Source organism: Hipposideros armiger, unplaced genomic scaffold (genome assembly GCF_001890085.2).
Source record: "Hipposideros armiger isolate ML-2016 unplaced genomic scaffold, ASM189008v1 scaffold_1037, whole genome shotgun sequence".
NCBI lineage: Eukaryota > Metazoa > Chordata > Mammalia > Chiroptera > Hipposideridae > Hipposideros > Hipposideros armiger.
Genome location: NW_017732387.1, coordinates 44848 through 65704, shown reverse-complemented (window position 1 = coordinate 65704; position 20857 = coordinate 44848). Strand labels below are relative to the sequence as shown.

The 20857-nt window shown below is 35.1% G+C and overlaps 2 protein-coding genes across 9 annotated transcripts in view; one reads left to right on the top strand and one right to left on the bottom strand.

Moving 5' to 3' along the window:
• The window catches only part of ZNF711 (ZFX family zinc finger ZNF711), a 26113-nt gene extending 9871 nt beyond the window's left edge, over positions 1-16242 (bottom strand). The window contains exons 1-6 of one of the 8 annotated variants that reach the window (XM_019631695.1): positions 16104-16242; positions 15339-15860; positions 14225-14344; positions 13040-13299; positions 12567-12671; positions 5160-5720 (exon numbers count right to left, since the gene is read on the bottom strand). In XM_019631695.1, the coding sequence (XP_019487240.1) occupies positions 5160-5720; positions 12567-12645 (640 nt within the window). In that variant the 5' untranslated portion in view covers positions 12646-12671; positions 13040-13299; positions 14225-14344; positions 15339-15860; positions 16104-16242. The other 7 variants (XM_019631697.1, XM_019631699.1, XM_019631698.1 and 4 more) reach the window with 7 other exon arrangements.
• Positions 15536-20857, top strand: part of LOC109376036 (uncharacterized) — a 26364-nt gene continuing 21042 nt past the window's right edge. The window contains exons 1-2 of the mRNA XM_019631690.1: positions 15536-15671; positions 16092-16446. Coding sequence (XP_019487235.1) covers positions 15536-15671; positions 16092-16446 — 491 coding nt within the window. The remainder of the gene's footprint in view (positions 15672-16091; positions 16447-20857) is intronic.

Here is a 20857-nt window from a genome sequence, read left to right as displayed (position 1 = left end):
TTTAGTTTCACATGAATACTATGCACAAACTATGCAATGATTCTATATTAATAAACTTTCTTTTTTGACCATAAATATTTAACAATATATTCCCCAAATATTATATGCTTACCATTTTTCATTTCAATGCCTGTCCACCCAAAAACTGAAATGTCATCTAAATTGAAAATCTGTACATCATAGTATGATATGTATATGTATATCACAGTATGATATATGAAACAAAATCCTGGCCTCTGACTACATCTAAAAATTCCAGAACTAATGAAAATAACATTTAAAAGTTATTAACTCAGTACTCTTAAAAAATAAATTTCAGGAAGATCTAAATGGGTCAAAGTCTAGATTTTCACTACCTCAGTTTCAAATTTGATATACGTTTTCAAAAATATTCCTTTGGTCTTTCAAAATGGTGAAAAACAACAAATTTCAGAAATTCATTTTACAATGCAAAGCTACTTTAGCTTTATGATTAAATATAAATGATTTCATACTATTTAAGAGTTCAAATAGTTTATTATCTATGAAAGAAATAAACTAAAGATTTTCATTCCTTCACAATCCCTAATTCTATTACTGCATTTTTGGCAAATATTTTTCAAGCAATGGAACAGATTAAAATGAAAGAAAAAAAAGATGATGAAGTATCTGTTACTATTCGTTTAATAGATTCTCTTCTAAAATATGTTGTATAAAACAAGGTCATAGAAAAAAATTTTTAAAAGCAAGTTAAGTCTTTAAAAAAAGTATTTTCTCATTCTTGAAAATCAAGACATAAATTATACACAAGCCTCAAAGTGTTCAAAATATGAATTTCTTAATTTTAATAATTTATAGTAAATTAGTGAATAAAAACACACTCATGTCAGAGCTTTATTTGTACCTGAGTGGTTTAAAGTGATTCCAGTTCCTGTTGGGATAAACTGAATTAAAACTCTAATTCACAAAATTAAAGCTCATGAAATAAAATACACATTTTTTTTTGTCATTTCTTAATAGTTTGTGTCTTAATTTTCATTTTAAGTATTGAAATTACTGTTGCTACTCTGATTCCATTTATACATTTTTAAGGTCCATAATTTAATGTACCCATTATTTTCTACTTAGATTCCTCAGAATGAGCAATTTTGAAATGTATTGAGTAACTAGACTTGTTCTGTATTTTAAGCTCATAGAAGACGACAATGTTATTAAAGATGCTAGTGTGCAAGTTCAATAGAGAAACCATCAACTTCAAGATTTATTCTATTGGGTTGTCGGAAATGTCATGACACATTTTTGCAACGAAAAACATAGAAAAAACACGTCATGACTTTTCCTAGACCCCACTATATTCTTTGTTACAGAAAGTACAAAGTTAACAGAGACTTAAAAGGCAAGCAACTAACTTTAGGCATAGATCCTCAAATAATTTTCTTAACGCAGATAATATTCAAAATACCCCAAACTCAAACTTAACCTTTTTGTTCATTGTAAGCCTTGCAATATTCAAGTGCCAAAGTGTTGTTTCTGAACCCATATGCCATTTTAACCCAGTAATGCGCTGGTAATATTATATACACCACAGAATTCTATTGGCGCTAAATAGATAGCGTTATCCTATATTACGGGTAATTTCCAAGCTACTTAGCTAGCACAAGTGAGAGAGCCTAACCATCTGCTAAGATAAAGAATTTGTGACGTTTCATCTGAAAGAGGAAAAAACTCGGTTACACCTCAGATATTGAGAGAAGACAAACTCTCCATCTCTAAAATTCAGCTACTGACAAGATTTCTTTATAGCATTATTCAGAGATTAAGGAACAAATTAAACTCTGGTAATAAAGTGATCTAAAATTAAGACATAATATTTGTTATAAACAGTCATAAGAAGGCAAAGGTCTGTTGTAAGTCCTCAACTTTATCTCTTAGATAGTTTCAAAATCTCCATTTTGGAGGAAAAAAAACAGGAGAGGGCTTTTTAAACTAACACTGAGGCCTTTCAGAGCCATTTATTCTCTAACTCCTGAAAGATTCAACGGTCAACAGAAACCAAGAGGTACAGAATATGAAATAAAGATTGAGATGAAAAAAAAAAACAAATCAAAATAGAATGTATGAAAATGGTAAGAAATAGTATCTAGTACCAATTTGAGTATTATAACCATAACCACTATTAAAATGGTCAAGGACCTGGATGGTGGGAAAATGGGTAATATAAAAAATACTTAATTTCTGTATATCCCATTTTCCAAAATAAAAATTGCTAGTTTTAAAGAGGTGTTTTTTTTTAATTTTGCTGTTTCTTTACTAATGATTAAAGATTTAATTAATCCCCAGTCGAAATTCACTTAGGATGATCCCACTGCAGTTCCAACATTATTCAAGCAATACAGTGTTCTTTATAATTTTCAGTCTACGTCTATTAGAGTAGGACAGAAATTACTTGCATTTGATATATATGGTAACATCAAGATAAATATTCTAAATTAAAATTTTTTAGAAACATTTGTAAAAGCCTTTTGCAGAATCAAATCATAGAAGATATATTAAGGTATGACTATTCATAATACATGATGTCTAAACTTTAGACCACTTTAATAACAAAGAGTTTAATTTAACAAGTACGCTTTTTTTTCTTAAAGATTTTTATTGGAAAACTGGGGGATGGAAACAGCACTGGGGAATTGGGAGAAGGGGAACAGACAAGTTGCTGTCTTTTTGTTCTTCAGTCTAGTTGTGGAGGACATTGCTTCTGTGGCCCAAGTTGGCATCATCATTGCGCTTTTCCCGGGCGAGGCAGATCAGTCTCCGGCTTCTGGGCGGCTGCTCATGGCGGCTTGAGGAACGCTCACGCTGGCTGCTGGCTACACACAGTAGCTCATGGCAGCCCACTGCAGCAGGGGCTGCAGCCTACGCCGTGCAGGCAACTCACTGCAACCCAGCTCCAGGTTGAGCTGTTGTTCAGCATCTTAGCTGTAGAGAGCAGTGTCACTGGCCCTCATATGTGGGATCCAAACCGGGGCCCTCTGTTGTCCCAAGCCAGCTCTTAACCAACGCGCCATCGGCCAGCCCAGCAAGTACCCTTTTCAGAGCACAATGAATTCACTTTGGTGCACAATTTTATATAATCAAATTTTCTTTTTTTTGCCACACAATTTTATATAACCATAACCACAGGTTTTTGGTTTTTTTTTACAATGTCAGGTTAAAATGTAAATATGCAATTATTTTAGTAATCCCTGTCAATTTAAATAAAGGTAGTAACATTTACAGTCTTTTAGTGGCTTAAATCATTCCCTTAAAAACAATGTAAATATTCACCTTTGAAAGTTCTTATAAAGGAAAAAGTTAATACACTAGACTTCAGAATCATATTTACAAATTAAATTAATCTGGTTTTCATTTTAAATTCACTGATACACACATATAACATACAATCACTTTATATATACATACATACACTCTACCTGGCGATGTACTTCCCAATTAACCATTTTTTATTTTAAAAATAAAAGAACAAAAATAGATACACCATAAGACCCAGCAATTCTACTTCTGGGTATTTACCGAAAGAAAACAAGAATACTAATTCGAAAAGATACCGCAGGTACCAAAAAATGTATACAACTGGACACTTTGGTCAACGTTGCTCAAGCAGTAGTTTGCCGTAATCAGTAGTGTCTGGACACTTTGAGCACCTCTTGTAATTGCAGAAGTCAAGTGTGACTTGTATTCATCTTTTCTTATCAGCATATGTTGAGTATTACAATTTTAATACAGTTTTCCTTTCTTAAAATGTGTATACATTTTTTCGCACCCTCGGTATATGCTCACCTATGTTCATTTCAACATTATTTACAATAGCCAAAATATGGAAGCAACCTAGGTGTCCATCAATAGATAAATGGGTAAAGATGTGATAAATAAATAAATAAATAAATAAATAAATAAAATGGAATATTATGCATCAATAAAAACAAATAAAATCTTCCCATTTGTGACAATACGGATGGATCTAGAGGTTATTATGCTAAGTGAAATAAGTCAGGCAAAGAAAGACAAATGCCATATGGTTTCACTTAGATGTGTAATCTAAAAACAAAAAGGAAACAAACAAAATGAAAACAGACTCATAGAAACAGAGAATAGCGGGATGGTTACCAGAAGGGAGGGTGTGGGGGCATGGGTTGAAAACGAAAGTCAATAATATTGTGGTAAGTTTACACGGTGACAGATGATTACTAGAATTAATGGGGTGATCACACTGAGTATAAAAATGTCAAATCACTATATTGCACAAACTGAAACTAATATAACCAATATAAGATTGTACACCAATGCTACTTACATAAATAAATACATAAATACATAAATAAATACATAAATAAATAAATAAAAGGATAAACATCCTCCATGGAAAAGTGAAGTCTTCATCTAATCTTTACTACTTCCAGCATGATCCCTTCAAATTTTGTAAAGAATAGATATACTTCTTCCTCCAGCTCCATCAATAACTCATCATTAGATATTTATTATTGTTGCTGTTCAGGCAAACCCACCACTTAAAATGAGAACAAGATATTTCTATCTTCCTCCTTCAACTAGAATGTCTTAAGGACATTAGCATTCTGAAATAAACATGTTAAAGTGTTTTTGCATAAACTATACAAACACATATTTAGCCAAATAAACACAGGGAGAACTGTAGAATACAATCTAGGTTTATGATTTACTTTTCAAGTATTTAATTAAAAACCTAATTACACATATCTTAACATATTACGCTTAAATTCCTGAGAAAAAGTGAACTGACAACTGCAATACCTGACATATTAAAAAGAAAGCAGTGGTTACATAAACTAAACTTGCCATTTTGAAATACTATATATATTTACCATTAAATTTTTTTTATCAGTTAATCTTCGTGTTGAACCTTCAAGTATGTATTTGTTCTAAGATATTAATAAATTGTATTATTTTACTTCCTTTTGGGTATGAATTTTCATTGAGTAAATTTTAAAAATGAACAAATTCAAAAAAGTATCTCAACAACACGGCTTTGAAAAAAAAATTTTTTTCAAGATTATCATGACTTTTATTATACAGATCCCCTATCCCAGAAAACCTTTCCAGGTTATATATTAATCAAATCTCCCAAGTAATTATGTTTCACTTACAAGATATCATTAAGTAGTCTTCAGAAGTGCTCTTGACATCATCATCATCGTCATCATCATCATCATCATCATCTTCAGTTTTAATAGTTACTGTAGAACCAGGAACACCACCAGCTGCCTGAATCACAGTTTCTGTATCTGAATTCGTTACAAGAACCTCCTCTGATACCATTGTGGGAGAGTCAACTCCTGAAACACAATCTTGGACCACATGTTCTAAGTGTCCGTCAGGACCAGTAACAAGGTCAGCCACAAAAACCTGCTCAGGTACTCTAACCGTTTCTGTAATTAGCTCAGAAGCCAAGATGTGATCACCATCATCTTCTTCTAAATCTTCTTCAATGGCGACATCAGCTTCAAGTACAGCTTCAGGAACAATTACACCTTCCGTAACTACATCAGTCTCAGTGATGATATCAGGCCCATGGACAACTTCAGCTGCAAGGCCATGATCAAGAGTTATGCCATCATCTGTGACAACATCAGAAACTAATACAGCCTCAGGAACTGAAACAACAATATGGTCTCCATCGATATGCGCAGTACCAGCCATTCCAGCCACTATAATACAAACAATTATCCAAAAAAGTAAAGTTATTTTATTAATTAAAAATACTGTATTTAACATATCAGATGACACAAAATACTTTTAAGTATGAAACAGTCCTGGCCAAACTATCATTTTTAAAAAACCACTGACAATTTGACTGCAATAAAAACAATCACCAACCAGGAACTGGGGTGCAGGTGGGTGAAAACAATGTTTGCAAATCCTAAATTTAGACCTTAAAAATAATGTACTTTATTTTCAAGAAAACCATAAAAGTCATAGTGAGATATCACTACACACTAATTAGAACAGCTAAAATAAAAAATAATGATAACACCACAGGTTGGTGAGAATGAGGAGAAAGTCGCTCTCTCACACACTGATAGTGGGAATGTAAAATGGTAGCATCCACTCTGGAAAACAATTTAGCAGTTTCTTACAAAACTAAACATGCACTTACCATACAGCTCAAAAACTGCACTCTAGGACATTTCCCAAAGAGTTATTCAAACATATGTTTATAAAAAAATTGTACATGAATATGTATAATAGTTCATAGTAGCTATTACTCATAGTAGCAAAAAACTGAAAGCAACCCAAATATCCTTCAGCAGGTGAATGGTTGGTTAAACCAACTCTGGCACATCCTTAACCATGGAATACTACTCAGCAATAAAAAAGGGACAACTTATCAATACATTCAACAACCTGAATGAATCTCCAGGATATTATGCTGAATGGAAAAAGCCAATTACCAAAGGTTATGATACTGTATAATGTATAAATGGAATCATTTATATAACATTCTCAAAATAATAAAACTATAGAGATGGAGAACAGATTAGCAGTTGCTAAAGGTATGTGTGTGTGTGTGTGTGTGTATGTGTGTGAATATATTGGAATAGCATATATATGATAATGGAATAGTTCCGTATCTTCATTGTGGTGTTTACACAAATCTATACATGGGATACAATTGCACAGAAGTATACACATTCACACATACAAATATATGTAAAAAGATGATAAAAACAGAATGAGGTCTGTAATCTAGTTAACAGTAATGCAACAATGTTAATTTCTTGGTTTTGATATTGTACTGCAGTTATATAAGATGTCACCATTAGAGGAAGATGAGTAAAGAGTACACAGGACCCTATGTACTATTTTTTTCTACTTCTTGTGAGTCTAGTAATTCAAAAATTAAAATTCAAATAAAAAGCACATATGAACATGAGAGTGTTAGTATGTTAAATTAAGTGAGTTAATAAGATGACAATCTTAAAACATTATAAAATAAGCATAAAAGTCCCTGGATTTTTTAACTCACAAGAATTACTACATTCAAAAGTAGAAGGCATCTTTTAACACCTGATTTTGGGGGAAAAAACAAACTCATTTTAGACAAAGATCTGGTTTGATTTAAAAAATCATACATATGGACTCTAAATTGTATTAAATTCTAAATTAGTAAATCTGCAGAACAAAGCTTTAAATGTTTTTCTTGAGCACCATGGTGAATACCAACTCCTACTTCCCTTGTAAATATTGTGAGTATAAAATCCCTTCATGAGGAACTCGATTAAATTCTGCCTCCCTGAGGTAGTACAGTGAACAAATTAAAAGAGTTTGTGGACCAGGTTATAACAAAATTATCTACATTAAATAATCCAGTACAAAGCCTTTTCCATATAATGATGTACAAAGCCTCTTCCACTAATGATCACTTTCTATAAAGTAATACCTGAAAGAGTGCCATTTGCTATAGAGTGTTCACTATTATTAACCAATTCATTATGGAAGTTAGTTAACAAGTTACGATGGAGACCAGTGAACACCGTGAATACCCTAACCCATCAAAAAGTAAAGTGAGAAGGGAAAGCTGCCTTTCAGGATTATCTTCCTTTCAACCCTTCTGTATCCTTCTCACTCTTCTCAAACTCTTACCTAAACCACCATATTACCCCAAAAGAACATGGCCTCAAACTCGAAAATCTGGTAGATAAAGTGAGTATATAAAAAATTAGTACTTTCTATTCACTTATTACTCCACTGGCCATTTCAGAGAGGGGAGGGGAGTTTCAAATTCAGTATTCAACCAAACTGGAAATATGGTTTTAGCAAGGAAAAATTAAATGTTAAGCCTATAAAATTCACATTATTGGAGTTATATGTATATAAACAATAAAATTAATGTTATAAAATCTTTTCACAAGTCTAGTATTTCAAATATTAAAATTGAAATAAAAAGGACACATGAACATAAAAGAGTTAAAATACGGGAAATTCCATTCATTTTAGAGCATTACTGGAGGTTAGTTTGGTTCCTGAGAGTAAACACTACGGAAGAATGGAAAGATTCTAAAATGATGGAATGAGTGCTTTTCAGTTCACCTAGCCTCTACTCTAGTATAGAACATTATAGGTCAAAATAAATCAGATCTAAACTAGAATCAACTCAAATATGCTTGTTTACCCTGAATTAAATAATGTCAAAGATCTTAGTCCAAGAATTCATGAGTTCCCCACAGTGTACTGGCAGATTACTCAGATCAAGATTCAAAATGTCTACTGTGAAATTTTGCTCTTTCCTCTTATCAGTTCATATGTTAGATTCTATTGAATTTCTAAACAAAGTCACTTATTTAGCTTTACACTAAGGTACATTTATTGAGCACCAACTATGCACCCAGCAACCCACTAATATTTTTACATATATTATCTTATTTAAGCCTCAGAACAACTGTATATGTATAATAAGGTGAGTTGTTATTATCCCCATTTTAAATATGAAGTAACTATGGTTTAGGGAGTTTAAATAAGCTAGTCCATGGCTAAAGCTTGGACCTGAACTCATTGTTTGACTCCAGACTGGGTTTTTTTCTACTTTCTTAAAAAAGGAGAATAGAATTTATTTATTCTAGGGACTGTTTTTTAAGAGATTTGTAAGGTTAACCATGTTAGTCACCACTAAAGGAATAGTGTAAGAGTAAAAAGACCTATAACACAGTCACTCATTTAAATTTTAAAGTATTTAAAGCAGCATTAAATGGCATTAAAATTTTCTCTCACTAGGTAGCAAATTACAAACAGTAAGAAAAATCATTTAAAAGGTATGAAATCAATTAGATAACCAGGTAACAGTAAAAAACAAGTCATCATTTCAAGCATTTCCCATTTTACTGAAGTTATTTCATTTAAATGTGAATACCTGGAATTTCACCACAGGGGTAGTATAAAATTTGGTATTTTTAGGGTCTGTCTTGGGTCACTATCTAAGACTGTTTAGCTATGTAAGTCCCAAAGCAACACAGACTTTTTGCAACAATAAAATCTTAAACAACTATTAAATTCAATGGCACACAATCTAAGGACAACCATTATACTGAGACATGAGCATGGTTATTACATAATATTGTAAATTTGAAAATTTCAAATATCCTTCAAAAGAAACTGGTCTAATGAATTTCTGAATTAAATTCATGTTTCAGCTTCTTAATATAGTAGCCATCCCATCCCAACCAAGCATCTTATATAATTTAGAGATCCTGTGCTACACAGTATATTTACTTAGCAATCTTCATCTATGTATGCTAAACTCTATTCCACAAATATCAATGATTTATGGAATTGCAAATATCTAAGTTTTTATTTTAGCAGAAATTTCAATAGAATGTATCTAATTTCTTTTGTTTGTTTTTAATTTTTTTAATTAAAATTTATTGGGGTGACAATTGTTAGTAAAGCTACAAAGGTTTCAGGTGTACAGTTCTGTAATACATCATCTATGTATCACATTGCGTGTGCATCACCCAGAGTCAGTTCTCCTTCCATCACCATATATTTGATCCCTTTTACCCTCACCCACCACCCCCTACCTCCTTTCCCTCTGGTAACCATTACTCCCTTTTTAAATCCATGTGTCCTTTTTTTATATTATTTTTTTAATTAAAGTTTATTGGAAGCGACAATGGTTAGTAAAATATCATACAAAAGATGAAAACACCTATACATGCAATTCAGCTTGGAACTGCACATCAAAAAAATATAAAGAGTTTCTGCCTTCTAAGATTTCAGAATTTATTTACCAAGGACAAATTACTTTACCAAGGAAACCTACTAACTTAAGCTTTATGTCAACATCATCCCTAAACACAATGGAGTGGACATTACCCATATTAGCCATTTCTGATCTAAATGGATATTCAGCAAAACAGTTTAACCAAAAATGTAAAAACAATTTATAATAGTTGCTATCTAGTTATTTGTCTAAATTTAAAAGAGCATAAAAATTAAATTTAAAAATACTTTTAAAAGATTGCCCCCTTTCAAAAACCAATAACTACAAAATACTACTAGGCAGCTGAATCATGAACAGCAGTATAACAAAAAACTGTGGCTTTAAATTTTTTCTGTTATAAATAAATTGATTTACTCTATTAAATTCATTTTAGAAAGGGCTTTAAATTAAAAATCTGGATAGTTCTCAAACTTTTACATTTTATTACTCACAAAAAGGCAGGAGATAGTGAATGAAAATTTTGCTTTCTATCACATAACACGTTTATGTGAGTATAACTGTATCTGTATGCGTGCATGTGTATTCTCCCCAATTCTAATGAAAGGTATTCCAAGCAGATGTGCTGTTTATCCTGTGGTTTCAGGTACAACCTGGCACGTTGCCACTTGCCTCCAAGGGCACTTACACTCCAGTCTAAGACACAAAGCTGTAGGTCAAACAAAAAAGCATTCTAATGCGTTAAAAATATTTCAAAAATTCAAATGTCTGTCAACTAATGAATGAATAAACAAAATGTAGTTTACCGATGCAGTGGAATATTATTTGGCAGTAAAAAGGAATGAAGTACTGATACATGCTACAACGTAGATAAAACTTGAAAACATTATGCTATGTAAAAGAAGCCAGATAGAAAAGGCCACGTGTGGTATGATTCCACTTATGTGTAATGTTCTGAATAGATAAATACATAGGCAGAAAGATTAGTGGTTGCCTAGGTCTAAGGGTGGGGGGAGGTAGGGAGTGACTGCTACCGAGTGTGATGAGGTTTATTTTTACGCTGACAAAATGTTCTGAAATTAGGTAGTGGTGATGGTCGCACAATGTTGTGACTGTATTAAAAACCTCTGAATTGTATTCTTCAACATGGGTGAATTATATGGTATATTAATTATACCTCAATAAAAATAAATAAGAAAAAAATAATGTACATAAAAATATTTCAATATGCATGTTCCACTTCCCTAGCAGCTAAAAGGAAATAAGGTATTAGATGTAATAAGGGAACTAATTAAACTTCAAAACATTGAGGAGGAACAATGAAAAGGAAGGTAAGAGGAATATCTAATAAATATTCACCAGCACCAATCAGACATTTTTTTTTCAATCTTTGAAAGGTATCACGTTTTACTTGCTAACAGGCAACTTCCGGAATGAAGAGGTGGTCTGGCACTTACCAAATTTTAGAGTAGGTAACATTTTGTATTAAGTGGAGAAAATATTATATTTCTTTCATCTTAAAAATATCATATTTTTAAAAGGTAAAAAAATTAAAGTTGACATTTCAACAAAAACTTATTTAACATATTGAAGTTCTAGTGTTCCAGTATTTTAAAATCATTTGTGAAATCTTACTCTTCAGCCCTTTGTCCTTCTAGATTTTATTCCTGTAATTGTTTTCCACCAAAATCACTTCAAGTCATCCATAATCAACACAACTCAATTCCGACTCTTAGCAGAATAAATCCATGATTCCTTACTATTTCATCAATTAACTAGTCATCATGTTCGCCACTACATTCAATCTTCAACTACACACCACACCTTTATTACCTTTATTCATCAGGCAGAAATGTCAAGGAATCAAATAATTAGAGAGGGACTTAAATGTTATCTAGTCCAACCCCCTCATAAAAGTGAACTAAGTAATCTGCCCAAGTTTACACAGATAGTGAATAGACTGCTAAGACCAGAATTATAACAGGGGACAAAATTACATATTCAAGCATATTATCTGAAAACGGTAGTAGCATTTTCTTAATTAAGCAAAGAATTCTCATCCTTAATTTTATCTTTGACAATTCCATAATACCTAATATTTTCTGTTTACTTTTCATCCCAATTTATCATGTCTTTTTTATTCTTATAACTCTCAGTCCAATCTTTTCTTCAATTCTTAACACCCTATCCCTGCCTCTTATACTTCAGATACCTCTCTATCTCTTCTATAATTCAGACACCCTGCCCAAATTCAGTTTCTTTGTGGATTGTCTATAGAGTCTTAGCATCATCATCAAAATGACTACTGTTAAGAGGCTCCAGAAAAACAGCCACAAAAGTAGGAAATCTTTTCTTAAAAAAAAAAAGTAATGCTATTAGTAACAACTTTCTGAGAATATAACATCAGAGTATAATTAATCACCTAGTACATGATTTTCCTATATCACTATATAAGCATCTAATTTTTTAAAAATCACTGAAGTACTTCCTGTTCCAGCTTTATTAATAATTCAACTTAAAATGTATTTTGGAAAGCAAATTTAATAGTTCCTACATGTGAGAACTGATAGTTATTTATGCGAATTGAGTTTTACATTTCTAATGACATATTATCACTATATTCGAAGTTTCCTTACCTCAACCTTCCCACAAAATTTTAAGAATGATTTTAAGTAGACTATGGACATACAGCTTTACTTTAAGGAAATAAGCCCTACAAATGTATTTTCCTAACAAAAATTTTCACTGTAACTCTCCCCTTCCTCAATGTAGTTTTTATATTTAGTTTGTTCTGACTTTTAAAAAAGAAAGAAAAAATACAACAAAGAAAATGCTTTACCAAAATCCTGCATAATCATGGTATGGGCCATTCTAGAGTCTGATGTGTGCAATCCAAGACTTCCTCCACCTGAATCCATACTTAGCAAAGTTCATTCACAAATCTCTGTAAAAGAAATGGTTTTTAAAACAGTTTAAGTACATTTAGGCCAGTCAGTTGTTTTGAGAAAAACAATGCAATTGAAAATATGCCTCTGGACCAGGTATGGGAATCTCATTACAAAGGAAAACAAAACAAACGAAAACCTTGATTAAATGTTTTATGTGACAACCATAAATAAAAGAAAGGCCAAGCAGAAGTAAACCAAAGATAATGGAGAGTAAGACACAGTAATGGTGATGAGCCATAGGGGGAAGTGATAGAAGCAAGCAAAAGAACAAAACAGTAGTGTTGAGGTTTCAGTTAAAATATAGGTAATAAAAGCAAAAGAAAAAGGACAAGATGACAAATGACAATAGTTGGGATAGTTATACATTACTAGAAGACTCAGGTGTCTAGTATTAGTGAATTTCATCCAGTGGCTGTCATCCATTTCTTCCAGACCCAGATCAACCCTGCAGCGGAGCTCTGCAGATAAACCTGTGTTTCACCTCAGGCTCTCGGGATTCTACTTATAATGTAAAATGTTCTATCCCAGTTTCCCTGGAGTTCTTTGAGTCAGTAAGGACTTCCGAGCTCACTCTACTACATTCTCTTGTCTCAGTTTTGAGGGCTCATGAAACATGACTGCTTCCTAAATATGGTAGAGATAAAATCAATCACATACCAACATTTAGCAAATTGCTTCTTTCAGAATATCATTTACTTGTAATTGTAAAACGGATTTTTAAAATTAATGATTAATAAAGTCATGCTAGCCTCATGCTAGTTTTGAAAGCAAGAGGTCAACATGTTTCATTTCAAATGACTTATCCTATATCTAAGATCACCAGATAATATGAACCTAAAGTCAGATGCTGTTACTCAACATATTTCTTACAATTACATATGTGTATTTCCCCTTCAAACATAAGATTCTAAGTAAATCAACCAAAAAAATCTGCCAATTTTATAAAACATTTATCTCATTTTTTAGATAGAGGTATTTAATAAATAGGGCTATGTTGCACAAAAGATAATTAATGAAAGTTGTAGAAAGCTGCCATGTAAAACAACTTCATCTATCCTTAAGTACAGAGGAGATTGCTAAGGTTTTTTTCTCTTGCCTTTAAGTTCTATAGGTGTACAGAAGGCAGGAGAGTCTCACAGAATACTCTCTATCAACATTTGAGTCATATATATAAAAATCCTACAGCAGTAGGAGATATTTCTGTATATCAAATGATTCAGACAAAATTATCTTATGTTTTATGTATGAGCAAAATTACAAGATTTTAGAAATCCTTAGTTACATTCTGTTATCTTTTTTTAAATACCACATTGTTTTCTACCTTCAAAACGAAGTCAAGAGTTCACAATAGACTACCTGTGTGTTCAGAGATAAATTAAAATGCCATAAGGACTTATTTTTAACATTAGAAACCGTTTGCTATTTCAACCTTAATTAGACTAATTGCTTTCTTTATCACATAATTAATAGAATTATAAATGTCTAAAAAATATTTTAAATATTTAATTTTGGTTAATTATTAGATAAAACATTGTAATTTCTTAATCACCTTATATAGTGTCTTGGAGAAATTGTAGATTTTCTTACATATTATAAAATAAAATTTCCAGCAATTTCATTTTTATTTTTCCTTCTGAACTCTTTTTTTCTTTGGAAAAATGTTCTTTACCTATTGTAAAAACACATTCAAAATGAGATATTTTAAAACATCTTAAACCAAATCTCTTACACAACTTGGGAATTTTTCTTTATATTTTTATTGTGCAGGATGAGGTTGGGAAGGGCTCATACACTTAAATTTGTTAATCTAAAAAGCAACCAATAGAAACAACTACCTATTACAATATAAGCAACGTTACTGCTTAGAGTTCGACTGCTTGATTAAACCAAAAGCTTCTCTAAGGTACATTTTAAAAATCACTAGCAACACCGTATTTAGGAAAGTGAAAAAGAACCAACCAAGGGCAAGCTTTATCCTTGCCAAAGCCATAGAGAAAAATCTACACCAGCGCTCAATGAAGTGTAAAAATTTGAACACATAGTGAAACTATTGTGGGAAGTATCACAGTGTGAATACAAAATAAATTGTAGTACCTTTTTTCCCATAAAGTTTCAATAAAACCAATAATAAATGAGGTATGAGAGCAACAGTGTAAGTATTCAGTGGCCCGTAGACAGCTCAGCTTCTCAGTCTTCTCAAGAGTCCTTCTCATATCCTTATTGAATGGAGGTAACCACCAAGTACGCTTCAAGTAAACATCTTTCCAGCAATGCACGGGGAGCAGAAATCTCTCTTTTGCACCCGCGCGCGCGAACGGGCGCGCGCGCGCGCACACACGCACACACACACGCACACACACACACACACACACACACACCAATTTTACTCTCAGCCTTCTCTTTTAAACATAGCTCATTCAGGACCCAGCTTCTTGGTGATGTAAACAGGGTAAGGGATGGAAGAGAAATCTGAGGCGGCAGCGCAAGAGAATGTGAAAGTACTATTTGCAGAGACAGGAGACAAAGGAGCCCTGGCAAGTAGCAGTATTGCAGCTTTGGACGCAACCCTCTTCCCGCATAAGTCTCCCATTCCCAAGATCATGCCAAGTTTCAATCATTTCGAGCAGAACGCACACACACACGCGTGCCCTCTCATATCTTACCCTTCGGACTGGATCTTGAACAGAACAAGAGAACCTTCGCTGTGGAAAAGCGGAGAGCGAAGAGACAAGAATACCCTTTCCCCTCCTCCCTTGTCTCACTTGGTGCAGCGGTCGGCACCGCTGCTCCCCTCGCCGTGCTGCCCAACCCTCCTCCCGCTCCCTCTGCCCCGCTACACGGGATAAGGCTGGGAACCAAAATGGTGGTGTGTTCGCGGAGGCGACACTTGCCGCACACGCCCCCCCACCCCGCAGGCTCTGACGGCTCTCTATCCCCTAAAATGCCCGATTCGGTGCCACCTCCTCGCAAACGCCGTCATCCCTCGCCATTTCAAGGTTACCATTCGCGGCGGGTGGGGGAGGGGCTGGGGGGGCGCAAGTGAAAGGAATAATGGGGGGGGCGCCGGAAAAGAATGCCAGGGGGACGTCGCATTCTTCACTTCGCCGTTTTGTTTTCCGCCATTTTCCCGTCACCCTAAACCACCGACGGCCTCAACGACGGCTCTCGCCCTCAGGGGCTCCGGCCTACGGGAAGAAGAGGTCGGCTGAGGAGGACACACTTCCCTCAAGTCCTCCAGCCACCGCCTGCGGCTGAGGACAAAAACTGTGCGCCCGAGCGGGAGGGAAAGCTTAGAGACTAGACGCCACTTCCATTGTTCCCGTCGCCCTACACCACACGCTGGGTGTGAGCCTCTCCTCCCCTCGCTTGAGCGACACTGAGCGCAGCGGACCCAAGTCCATCTACTTTGTCCTCAGGAGTCGCCTTACCTACCGCCGCCGCCGCCGCCGCCGCCGCCAGTGGGATTCTGACCGCGCGCAGGATTTCTGCGGGGGGCGGCAGCTGTGGATCCGTAAGGTCCTCACATTCTGGTTTCCGAGGTTCCGCAGCCCGAGCCAATCACAAGCTACTCTGCGTCTGGGAGGCGCGCCGCCTCGTCCTCCTTTATATCGCTGCTGACATGCTGAGGCTGCATTACGTCACACTACCAATGCTGCAGGGTAGGGGGCCGGAGGGGGAGCGCGCGCAGGCGCGCCCGCAGGAGGTCGAGAAGCCCGCGCTGGGTTCGTGCTTAGAGACCCCGAGGACTTGCAGTGGGGGTTGCGGCGCCGGGTGAGTCCAAGTGCGCAAACCTTGATGTTGGTGCGCTCCTGAGGAGTTTTCGTGGGAAGATTTTCTTTTTCCAGGTTTCCCAAGGGAGAGGAAGAGGGGGAGGGGGGAATCCAATGACTGAATGGCCACTCACTGAACCTCTAATAGATGATACACGACGTTAAAAAAAAATCGGTCCTGCCCTCGAGGATTTGACCAGTCAAAGCTGACCAGAGCGATAAGAGGTATGCCTTCCCCCTGTAAAACCTGTGTGTGTTTTGAAGTTTCCCTCCCTTCCTTCATTTCTTTCATATTCCGTAATGGTAGACAAGTGAAGAAGAAAGTAAAGAGTGAAGGAAAACAGAGAAGGGAAAGGTGGACAACGAACCTAAATGAAGTGAACACTAAATATCTCTTGAATGTGTCATTCTCAACTTGTGTCTGCACAAAATGGGAGAACAGGGAGAAATTCAGTGGTGATGGGAGGGGGGAAAGTGATGAAATGTGAATAAAAGGTTGCTTTTGCAAAGGGGCTTATACTGTATTCTGAAAATTTAGCCTTGGCACTATGAGCATTTGGAATGAATACCAGTGTTCTAGCAGAGAAAGGACTGGATTCTTTAAAAATAAAGAAGGCAACTCACTACCTTTGCCTAAATAATTTGAATATTTTACAAATAAAACGTTATTGTTCTCAATTAGCTAGACAATTTCTCCAGGTCTCTTAACTTAGTATACCACTAAAGATTTTGAGAAAAATAAGAGACACAATGTGAAAGCCCTAGCACAGTACCTGGCCCATAGTAGACCCGGGGTCCTCGAGCTTTCTCTGTACAGGGCCAGGCAGTAAATATTTCAGGCTTTGAGGGCTATAGGATCTCTGTCACAACTATTCAAGTCTGCAATTGTAGCACAAAAGCAGTTATAGAACGTATGTACACAAATGAGCATGGCTGTGTTCCAGTAGAACTTTATTTATGGACACTGACATTTGAATTTTATATCATTTTAGGGTGTTATGAAAATTCTTCTTGGAGTATTTTTCAACTACAGTAAAACCTTGGTTTGCGAGTGTTCCACAAGACAAGTACATTTTAACATGGTAAACGAGCGATGTCTCGCAATACGAGTAGATTGTTTCTGGAAAAAATTATGCTCATAAACGAAGGTATTACTGTATTTAAAAATGTAAAAAACATATATATATATACAGGCAGCCATCCAAATTTGGCCTGTGGGCTGTACTTTACCAACCCGTGTAGGTGTTCTTTATTTACACTTTCTTTCCCTCCTAGGTAAAGAAAGGCATTTTTATGAGTGTATTCCTATATGTGACACGTGTCTATATTGGATACTCTGGCAAATACTGCTTGAGAGGTCTTCTACCAGTGACAATTCCAATAGGACACTGAAGGAAGAAAGCTGAGAAAGATGTAGTTTTTACATGAATCACCTTTGTGAATTGTACATTGTAGTAGATAATTTTTAAAACCTGAAGATCATCCTTGCTCCTCCCTCTTTTCTTCAAACATCTGGTCCATCAAAATGTCTTCAGATTTCTATGCCCTTAATAACTGTGGAATTAATCCTTTTTCCCCCATTCCTAATATCCTTACCTTGTTCAGGTTCACATTCCTTCTTACATGGATTAATGTAACACTTTCCTAACTAGTTCTTCTGTGTCCACTTGCGCATCAAATATTGAAATCAGAAATCATCAAATCAGAAAAATATCTCAAATCAAGGCTCCCCACTCCATTTTCACTTCAGCTTAAGCCCTCAACAAACTGGACTGTGCAACAGCCCCCTGACTCATTTCTCTGCTACAAGTCTCTCCTTACTCCACTTGATTATCTTTTACAGTGTAGAGCAGTGGTTCTCAACCTGTGGGTCGCGACCCCTTTGCCGGTCAAACGACCCTTTCACAGGGGTCGCCTAAGACCATCAGAAAACAAAAAGATATTTACATTACGATTCATAACAGTAGCAAAATGACAGTTATAGAGTAGCAATGAAAATAATTTTATAGTTGGGGGTCACCACAACATGAGGAACTGTATTAAGGGGTTGTGGCATTAGGAAGGTTGAGAACCGCTGGTGTAGAGTCTACACTATCACAGAGATCACTTGCATAACAAAACAAACAAAACTGATTATCTTACTCTTCTGCTTAAACATTGCTGTCAATTCCCATTAGAAGTCAAGGTTGATACCCAGACAAGGACAAAAGGAGGCTTGTGGGAATCTCAGCTGGACAACAATGTGGAAGACCGTCAAACATATGTCTTTTAGATATTTGGTCAATATTTATATAAAAGAGTACATCAAATGCTATATTAAGGAAGGCTGTTTGTACTATCGTTTTAAATAGTAAGTGTTGTGTTTATATCTGTGCTTCAGTGTTTTTGCAGTTTCATATTAGCCCTAAGACCAATAATATTAATTAGGTGCCATGAACTCTTCGTAATATATAGCTTGTTTTGTTTTGTAGCTTGCTCACTTCACTCCCTCTACTTCTCCTGGTAATTTTGGCTAACTAATAGTGTTTTGCTGTGGTACATTTAGAAGCTACATATTGCTGTCTCTTCTTCCTCATATGCCTCTGCAGTCACAGTTTGTCGTCAGCTATATTCTGTTTAACCTCAACCTCTTCTATGAAAACTCTCTGCCTCCTTGCTTTAATGGTAACTTGACCATCCCCCAAATAAATAATCTAAAATAAATTAATATAAGCACATTCTGGGTCATCTAGCAGACCACCTTATAACTGAACATTGTCATGCATTATCAACACTCATGTTTGTGTTTGTGTTTACAAGCACATTGACACCAGGTAGTACCACTTTAATTGTTTTGGGTTGACTTGAAATTAAGGAGTCAGACTTTGTTTGTAAATTATATGGTTCTATACCAGGTGTGCTGTACAAACACGTAATACAATTTCTTGGTAGTTAGAATAAAGTGGTGGGAGAAGTTAGCATACAGGAAAACAAGCTACACTCGATATGCCATTGTGGAGTCATATTCATGTTTTGAACTGTAATTTAGTTTCAGTAAAACAATATAATGTATAACATTAAATTAATGCTGTTAATTAATTAGTTTGTTATTTATCGTTTAAGTTTTAAAATTGATAAGCACCATAAGCCTAAGGCATTTATTTATACATAGCTCTACTATTATATTCAAATAACATTATAATAAAACTACTTTAAATCAACATTGAGAGTACATTTTTTTTCTTTAAATTCGTCTATAATAAACAATACATAATAATGTACAGAAGGTCTGTAAATACTATTCTACATAAAAAGTATCAGGACTCCTGGAGAGGAATAGTTAATTCCAGGTTTGAGATAGGAAATAAGATGAGATTGTCTTATATTGTTGTGTCAGTAAGCAAGAAAACCATCAGAGAATAATGGAATTATCTCAAAAGTACATACAGCATCAAAAAATAATAGTAACTGTAAGTGTTGAAACATATTGAATATATTTTTTAAATCCTGAGTTTATTAAGGATACTGAAAAAGAAACAAAGACCTGCCCCCCAGTCCCAAAGAAAACACTGGATACCATTTGAAGTCAATAAGACATCAACTCCTTACTCTGACAATTAGCAATTAAAAGAAAAAAACTCAGTATTTCATTCTGCTTTTCCAGTACAAACTATTTTGGGACAACCAAATAGCCCTAGATTGATGAGAGCAAGTTCTTTTTACAAGATATACAATTGATAACTGTAGAAAAATGTAGAAGTAAATGTAGAAAATCATGATTTTATAACCTCTAGTGAAGTCACAAATCAAGCAGTGATGGTCAGTGGATGAAACATTAACTGAAAGACTGGTGGAAACTTTGTAAAGGAGTTCAGGCTGCATTCATGTGACCCCTCTAATCAGTTTCTCAGCATCCTCACCAGAATTTGGTATTATCATTATTATTTTTTTTTACTTCAGCTGGTCTAATAGATGTGTAGTGATATCTCATTGTGATGTTAATTTGCATTTGTCTGATAGCTAATTAGGTTAAACATCTTTTTATGTACTTATTTGCCATAACCTCTTTGATGAAGTGTCTGTTTAAGTTCTTTGCCCATATTTTAATGTGGTTGTTTCCTTATTGTTGAGTTTCTGAGTTTTGTTTTTCTTTTTTTAGCTGAGCCATCCTCAGCTCAGTGGCAACTCATCTGGGGCCAGGAATCAAACCGGCGACTCTGTTGCTCAGAGCTCGCATTCTTGAGCAAGCTCTTAACCAACTGAGCCACTTGGCTGGCCCCTGAGTTTTAAATATATATATTGTGGGGGCCGGCGACCAACTGCCTCACCCAGGAAGAATGCAGTGATCATAATACCAACATGGGCCAGTGAAGCGGTGTCCTCCACAACTAGACTGAAGAACAAAAGGACAGCAACTTATCTGTTCTCCTTCC